At 43.5% G+C, this 9,041-nt stretch overlaps 1 protein-coding gene across 1 annotated transcript; it reads left to right on the top strand.

Moving 5' to 3' along the window:
- Positions 1-5,320: 5,320 nt before the first annotated feature.
- On the top strand, positions 5,321-7,466 carry LOC121938501 (putative protein TPRXL; the record flags this gene model as incomplete). Its single annotated transcript, XM_042481740.1, has 3 exons — positions 5,321-5,387; positions 6,944-7,092; positions 7,171-7,466. Coding segments are annotated over exons 2-3 (405 nt in total), but the record flags the coding sequence as incomplete, so codon positions are not given.
- Between the last annotated feature and the right edge of the window lie 1,575 nt (positions 7,467-9,041).

Raw genomic sequence — 9,041 nt, 5'->3', positions numbered from 1 at the left:
ATTAAAAGCTCTTTGACAAAGTAAAAATGCAGCCTGGTGACGTTCGAACAGAGCAGTTTGTCCCTGAAAGCTCTGCAGAGAAGATGCTGTTTTTATCTCCGTTATGATTCTCCAGCAGCTGAAGTGCTCGTTTGGTATTTCACTTAGTACCTCAAACTTCACCGCTTTAATAAGATTACTTTGTGTACTATTAATAGCAAACTGTTTTGGCACTTTTTATACAGAAGTGATTTACTTCACCGTTTTGGACGAACAGGGAGACATAAACTGTGCCGGTGGAGGTTGGGCTGCTTTGGAAACTTTATAGGCAGGTTTCTATTACAGATTTGAATAAAATTTTGCAATTAGTTAGAATTAAAATAGGAAAAAAAAAGATATTTAAATGTAGTTTTCTGGGCGTTTTTTCTTTTGTTTGGATAGTATCAAACTGGCTCCCCTTAGCAAATGTTTTGCCACTTTTTATTAATTTCTTGCCAAATATTTTGTAGGACACTTCTTCACTTCTTGGCAAGTTGCCCTTTATGCCCCCCCCCCCCCCCGATGTCTACAGAAGAAATCCAAAAAATGTTCTCAGAGGCTTATTTCCTCTGAAGTCGGGTCCACTGAACGAGTGATGTCATGTGACTTCTCCTCTGGTGATAACAGCCCAGTAACCATGGCGACGGATGTTCAAAACATCAGCAGCTTTATTTCTATTGCAGCCACCAAACTAGCCGTGATTATTTCAATCCAAGGCCACGTAGGCGAGTTATGGAGCCATGATGGAAAGGTGAGCCCACGTATGAGGGATTTCTGGGAGATGTAGTTCACGACTTCACAGAGGAATTGTGGCTGAAAAACTTTCTCAGAGGTATGTGATGCAATAACAGCTCTTGTAGCTCCTGCTGCATCATGAGGGAGCCACTTCCTACTGACGAGCATCATGTGACCTAGAAAAGACTAAAAAGTGTTTCCACTGCAGTTTTGCAAAATATGGTGTTTTGAATGCCAGCCTAAAAACTTATATGTGATATATAGTTTTTCTCTAAATCTACGTGTTTCCACGAGGCATTTTTTTTTTTTTTTTTGCATTTCAATTTATGCATTTTGAGGGTTAATGGAAACCCTCCTGTAGAGGCACAAACAGCTTTTGGCCCCTCAAACACATTTTTGGCCCATTTCTTGTTAAACTGCTCGTTGCGCTCTTCACGTGATTTTAGCAGAAATGACGGCAGTTTGTTCGGGCGTAAAAGGACTAAACACAGACGTCCTCGGTGCGAGCCCGCTGACACGAAGCGGATCTCTGGAGTTAACGAAGCTTTGTGTTAAATCCTCTCCGGTGGGCTGCCGTCGACGCTCTGAGCCGATCGGTTGTCCACCGCTGCTCCTTTTAGCCGGCCGTGACTTGCACTTCCACTCAGCCTCAGACCACTAAAGCCACGAGCGCTGGAGTGTGTCACATCCTGTCGGTGATAACATTATCCTGGATCAGACGCAAGAAAGAAACCCTCGCCGCATATTTCACAACAATGGTCCCTTTACATCCACTCATTCTCGCAGGTAGAACCAACAAAGGCTTCATGCACATTCGTCTGGGCCCGAGCGGACACGTGGACACAAACTATAAACCGGTCCACTAACAGTCTCTGCTGAAACTGTTTTTAATTCATTAAAAAAACGCAAAAATAAATGTCCTCACCCTTGATGTCCGAACAGCTCTGTTAAACAAACGTGACGCTTCACTTTAAATTCAAACTACAAATTAAATTTACACCCACACCAAGATGTCCTTACACGAAAAAAAATGTCTTCTCAAGACAAAAATGTCAGAAGACCAAACTGCTCTAAATATTCAAAAATGTCCGCACAGTGTAGAAATGTCCTCAAAAGGCAGAGATGTCCCCACAATTTACAAAGGTCTAACAAATGCTTCCACAATGCAAATATGTCCTCACTATGCACAAATGTCCTCAAAAGGCAGATATGTCCTCACTATGTACAAATGTCCTCAAATGGCAGATATGTCCTCACAATGCAGAATTGTCCTTAATGTGCAGAAATGTCCCCAAACGTCAGATATGTCCCCACAAATACAGGAATGTCCCTGTGGTCCAGAAATATCCTAAAGAGACAGAAATGTCCATACAAAGTAGAAATGTCCTTAAGATGCAAAAATTCTCCTATAATACAAATATGTCCACAAAATGCAGCAATGTCCTCACAGAGCAGAAATATTATCAAAGATAGAGGTGTCCCCATAATACAGAAATGTCCTTGCAGTGCAGAAATGTCCTCAAAGGTAGAGGTGTCCCCATAATACAGAAATATCCTTACAGTGCAGAAATGTCCTCATAAATCAGAAATGTCCCCACAACGCAGAAATGTCCTCTGATAAAGTGAGATGTCCCCAGAATGCAGAAATGTCCTCCAAAAAAGTGACGTTCCCACAATACAGAAATGTCCTCACAGTGCAGAAATTTCCTTAAAAGGTTGAGATGTCCCCAAAATGTAGAGCTGTCCTCATAATGCTGAACTGCCCTCGGGGCTTCTCACAATTCAAAAATGTCCTCAAACGCAGAGATGTCCCCACTACTGCAAATTAAAACTAAATGTGTTCTCACACAGACGGAGTCCCGGCTCACAAACAGACCATGTTTTTCAGCTTCCTGTTCAAACTGAGACAATTCACTGATTTCTGTTTCAGCCATTAAAGTCCACCATAACAGATCATTAATAACCAAATAAATACATACAAATGTCAAAGAAATCTGAATGAAATGAAATGAATGTCAGTATATAAGGATTCAGCCGATCCTCCACCTTTGGCCACAGTGCAGAAGCCGTATAAAAATACAGCAAACAAAGGAAACTGGCATCCCACAGAGTTCATGTTTAGGCTTCAAAATTAAAGTGCTGAAAACGTAAAGATTTTTTTGCCACATTTTAACATCCAGGGAGCAAAAGGTCGAGAGCAGCTGGTACCTGAGATTTAATGAACATCCTGATAATCAGCAAGCTGATATATGGGTGTAACTCTGATCTCAGTGTGAGACAGCCTTTGAGTGTGTGTGTGTGTGTGTGTGTGTGTGTGTGTGTGTGTAATGCTTGAACCACATAATCCCATTCATATGTAATTAAAAAGGCTTCGAGCAGCCGCCCTCCTGCAGAGTCGGTGGATGAAGAGCTGCTGATTGATGCTCCGTCAGCTCTAATGAAGCGAGAGATTAACAAACACATACGCACACACACACACACACACGCACACACTGCAGCTCTGCAGGCGTCTCTCCTCGGTGTCACGCCGTCCACCGTCCCCTCCAACTCCTGAGGACAGTCAGCTCAGACGCTACGACACTTCACAAACGTTGACACAGCCCAACGCTTAAATCAGCCTCTATGCCGACGATATCCTGTTCTATCTTTCATTTATGCCAAACAGTTTCAACAAAGTGACTCCTTTTTCACACCGTCCCTCCACCTCCTGATGACGAGGTCAGCTGAGATACTGCGTCACTTTAGAAATGTCAGTATGACACGTATGAAACATACAAATGTAACGTATTTATAGTTTGCAGAAACGTACAGTGCAGACATTTCCTTCGACTGGGCTGCTGTGTCTGCTGTGCTAAATGCTAAATGTCCCTCCTGGGGATCAGTAAAGTCTTGTCAGTCGATCACGCTGCTTACATTTTTCCAAATTACAAAAACCTTTATGAAGTTTGTGGTGTGCTGCACATGTGCAGTATTATTATTTTTGGTTTTACTTTGAAAACTGAATGATGCAATGATTCAGATCATATCCTTTGAAGTGCAAACTCATCTTTTAAAGTCGATTTGCTCAGACAGTGCGTTTAGGCCGACTCGCCTCGTCCGTTTTTCGCAGCGCTGACTGAATGGTGTCAACATTCCTGCGGCGCTCTCATTGATTTCAGACCGTTTGACACAGTTGGCAGTGATGCCACAAACAGGAAGTGGGCCATAACTCTGCAGCTCTCCCTCCATTCAGGTTAAAAATTGCTCAGTGGGCAGATGAGTCCTCATTGTGCTGATGCAAAGAGGGAACAAAGAGTTTCTTGGCAGAGATACAAAAATGAGCTCAGTCCTACGAGCAGTCACAGCAGCTGTGACTCAGGAGGAAAAGCAGCTCGTCCTGTTCGTATATTTAAGAGTCGAAGTTCCTGAAAGCCGCGAGAGTGAGAACCCGTGTGTGAATGCTGAGATCAGACCTTAATGAGCAGATCGACACATTGCTGCTGCCGTCAGTGAATAAATGTGTGTGTGAACATGTGAGTGTGACATGCAGTGTAAAGCACTTTCAATAGTCGAGAAAGTAAAACGGCGCTGAAAATATCCAATTCCATTAGGTCTGCTTTAATATAACACACACTCATATTGTTCTGCACACAAGACGTGGTTTTCAAAATCAAGCATTACATTTATATTATTTTCTACTTTCACTTTTTTCTTTTTTGGGTTTTTTAAACCAACATCAGTCCTAATCATAAAATCAAATATTCAGTAATTTTCCAAATTTTAACCCTTAAAATGTCAGGTTCTTGTCATGATTCCACTATGTTTTTACATGAAAAAAAACGCCACAAAATTATCTATTTTCAAAATACTACATGCTAAGTAAATGATGGCTGTGGGATCAAAAATGTCAGTTTGAATGGGTTTCAATGGAGCATTTTTGGACCTGAACAGTCTGAATGTAACTATTTAGTTTCCACAGTGTATTTTAGACTTATTGTAGGAGCTGAGCTGCAAATTCACTGATTACACTCAGATACACAATCTGGACTACATTTAGGACACATGCATCAACACACACACAGTTATCACAGCAGGAAGGATGAAAAGCGCGTAAAAACGGACATTTCCAGGGTGTCCTTGAACGCAGCATTAATTAGTCCCTCTGCTGGTCACGTGCTGCAGCGCCTCTGATCCAATGGGAGAGTTTAATTGAGGAACAGTGACGTTACAATGTTTCGTCATGACGTTATCACGTGCGTAATTTGTGTTTGCAACAGTTTATTTTTCCACAATAATCTCCATCTGCGTGTGTGCGCGCGCGCGCGCGCGTGAGTGTGTGTGTGCCTGAGTGTGTGTGTGTGTGTGTGTTTCAGACAGCGGCGTCGGTGAGGAGCTGCAGACCGGAGACGACGGAGCCCCGCCCCTCCCGGACACGTTGCCCAGGGAGAGGCTGCACGCGCTGGATGGGACGGGACTCCCGCCCGCCTCCTGCGTCTGCTGCTCTCATGGTGTCACTCCATCACCAGTCCGCACACACACACACACAAACACACAAACACGGACACGCACACACACACACACACACACACACACACACTGTCTGCTGCATGTCCTCAACTCACGGAGCCGGACGGGAGACGCACCGTGCACTTTTGGTAAGTGACGGTCTGCTGCTCGCGCACACACGCACGCGCCTCTCTGCTCTCATATCTCACCTGGATTTACGTTCATTTATTGTGACCGTGATGAGGAGCAGATGGGCTGCGGTGCGCGCGCTGAAGCCGGGTTTGGAGGTGCTGTTTGCGGGTTGAGTCGCGGCTCTGCGCCGCTGCGAACATCCAGGTCAGCTTCTCCGCCGCTCAACTTCTGCAGCGTTTCTGATTTCTGCGTGTTTGAGACGCGCTCCGGCGGCGCGTGAACGTCTCCATGTGTTGCTTTTAGACACTAAGTTGAGGAAATGAATGCGTCTGAGCTGCGCGTGTGCATGTGAGCTAAAACAGGTCCGTGTGTTTGGATGTTTTTTTCTTACATAATGTTGGACGAGCTGCCGGTTGGAGGAGGCTGAGGAGGTTATTTAATCTGCCGCCTGGATGTTCAGTCATGTCGAGCTGCGGAGCTCTGATGTCTCTGTGTGCGGGAAAAACTGGGGATTTAACCCTTTGAAACCTCGGCAAAGTGGCTTGATTACTTTCAAAAACATAGGTACAAGATGATGAGGATTGTGATGAAGAAATTACAAAAAAAAAATAGTAAAAAGTGCAAGGAAATTACCTGAAAATTTTTCAAAAATAAAAAACCCAAAACATTAAAAAAAAAAAAAATTAAATTTAAAAAGCAATGGAAAAGAAAAAATGAAAATGATAACAAGGAAATGTCTCTGTAAAGTGCTAAGAAATTGTAATAAAATAAATAAATCTGTAGTTGTTAATTGCAGAGAGACTAAGCTAAGGGCTGTTGTTTAAGTACTTGTGAAAGGCATCTGCATGTAGCAGTGACTTTGATCCAGGTATCAAAGAGTTAAATGAATTACACTGCTATTGTGTTAAATGGACAGTCCACATTATATCACCATTATATTTGTCTGGTGTGGTGCAGTGCATTCTGGTAGTTGTAGGTTTTCTGCCACACTCCTACTTCTGTGTTTTCTCGCTCATGCTGCACCAGTTTCAAAGTCTTTGTGTTTTTCTGCTGCAGAGACGAAGCAGATTATGGAGAGACCTTGAAATACTTCTTTAACCTTGTAAACTTTAAGTTTTGTCTTTCTACTTCTCCCGATGCATCTCTTCAAATTAATCTTTTCCACTCTGTCTGAAAGGATGATTTATATTCTGTATCATGTTGTTCCTGAAGTTTTTTGAGAGAAATATTCAAACACAAAACTCCAGGATTTTAAGGCTGCAAATAAACATTAAATGCAAATATTTAGATGTTTCGTGCATTATTTATTAAATTATTTGTTTATTATTTCTAAAAAATTCACTCTGACAGTTTCTGTATTTGTGTAGGTTTTGGATCTACGCTTGAGTTTGTAGGTTTAAAAAAAGTCTGGTAAGCATAGAGTTAAAATGTTCAGTATTTCCAGGCAGAAATCTGAGCAGAAACACAACACATACTTAAAAGATTTATCTGCTGACATGCTGTGTGTGTGTGTGTGTGTGTGTGTGTGTGTGTGTGTGTGTGTGTGTGTGTGTGTGTGTGTGTTGCCCGGCAGGTCCGTGATGCTCTCTGCCGGCTGACAGTCTAGCTCCAACATGTCGTCCTCGGACTCGGATAACTCCATTGACTGGCTTGCCAGCGATGAGGACGACTACGACAGCCCGAAGAGATTAAGTCCTCAGCAGGCGGAGGAGTCGCCGCAACCGTCATCATCCTCATTATCACCCTCATTATCATCCTCATCATCACCCTCATCATCATCCTCATCATCAACCTCATTATCACCCTCATCATCATCCTCATCATCACCCTCGTCATCCTCATCGTCCTCGTCTGTGAGGGAATCTCCTACGAGCCGGAGGTGGAAGAGGAGCGGCTGCTGTGACTGTAAAGACGGAGGTCGCTGTGGGGGCGATGCTGACTCTGCAGCCGCCGCGCAGACCTCGCCGGTCAGTCCGGTTCAGGGATTTACTTCCGTTTGTGAGCAGCTTCCTGTGGAGTCGAAGCGTCACTCAGAGAGAAAGAGACTCTGCGAAAAGACTCCAGCGGACACTGAACACGAGCTGCTCTCGCAGAAGGTGAGACGATTTATTTTGTGCACTTATTCTGAAATCTGTTTCACTGAGGGGTTAATGTTCCTCACACACTTTTAGGGCCGTTTACTGGGAGTGTAAATCACTGCTTCCATCACGATATGATTATCGATGCTTTGGACAGTGATGCGATATTTGCCGATATCACAAAGTCTGCCACGATAAGATTTCAATTCGATTTAGGGGCCGATGATCAATATGAGCCGATATTAAAAGCAGTCGGTTACAGAGGAAGCTGCCACCCTGTTTTTTTTTTTGCTTTTGGCCAGAAAATTAAAAAAAAACAACAAAACATCTAAATAATTTGAAATAAGTAAAACTGGTTTATTCTGTCAGAAAATGCTTTCTGACTGAACAAAAAATGTTTTCATTTTAACTTAAACCAGGAGGTTTTTCCTAAAACTTAAAACTATGTGACTCAAAGACAAACTTCTCCCGACATCCTCAATAAGAGGATTAAAGGTAGGTTTGGTCATTCTGGAAAGCTAGCAAAATCCACATGCACGAGCTCCGCCGCTTCACAACAGCTTCACAACAGCTTCACAACAGACGGAGAGGACCTCGACTTTATTCAGCCACGTAAACTGTGTCTCAGTCAGCGGTAAGAAAACACAACAACAAAACAATATTGTTAAAAAAAACAAACCAACAACTCCCTCAGTTGTCGCCATCACTGAAAAGCAACACCAATGTTTACACAAGTTTGTCCTCTTCCGTTATCACAAAGTTTTTTTTGTGTCAGCCTTTTCTGTGTTTTTTGTTTCATGGCCTGTTTAGCAGAACGAGCGGTAACAAGGAACTGTGGCAAAGTGACGTGCTCAGACCGTAGGCTCGAGGACGGTAGGGTCGCGTACGAGCAGGGAGACACAGGGGCTTTTGATTGGATATTTCCATGAGGAAAACCTCACTGTGTTGGACGTGTTAAGTCACGTGACGGGCTGTAGATCCACCATGATGAAATGCTGTGGCTGTCAAACACTCAGCTGTTCTACAGTCAAAGTCCTTTACTTTTTTACATGATTGTTCAACACTTCTGCCCTCGCTCTGTTTTTGCCGTGAGATTTTCCTCTCAGTCCTCTCAGCGTGGGACAGAGCCCAAAAGTGTGTGATGCACGGCAGATGCGTGGGAGTTGACAGCCCCGGTGGCGAAAGGGTTAACAGAATTTTTAAATAACCACAATACCTAACATCGGCAAGATTATGTTGATTAGGGGTTTTAAATGTCAGTTTCGATTATTTTTCGATTAACTGCCCAGCACTACTCCTTAAAAAATATTGTTCTCATTCTTACATTTTATTACAACTTTATCACGGGTCCGGATAGGCGGAAGTTTTGGTCTGGATCCAGACCGCGGTCGGTCAGTTGGTGATGCCTGGCTTACAGGTACATGTGATGAATCAGTGTTATGGACGCTATTAATAGCCACCTTCGTGCGTATTAGTAGCGCCCAATGACGGGTGTTTTGTTGGAAAACCTTGCAGGAGCGAGACAGTTTGATTGTTGGAAATGTCCCCGTGCTGGAGCGGGCTGTCGGACATGTCCCCGTGCTGGAGCGGGCT

Source organism: Plectropomus leopardus, unplaced genomic scaffold (genome assembly GCF_008729295.1).
Source record: "Plectropomus leopardus isolate mb unplaced genomic scaffold, YSFRI_Pleo_2.0 unplaced_scaffold29661, whole genome shotgun sequence".
NCBI classification, from domain to species: domain Eukaryota; kingdom Metazoa; phylum Chordata; class Actinopteri; order Perciformes; family Serranidae; genus Plectropomus; species Plectropomus leopardus.
Note: the sequence above shows the minus strand (reverse complement) of the source record. Positions and strands in the feature narration are given on the sequence as shown.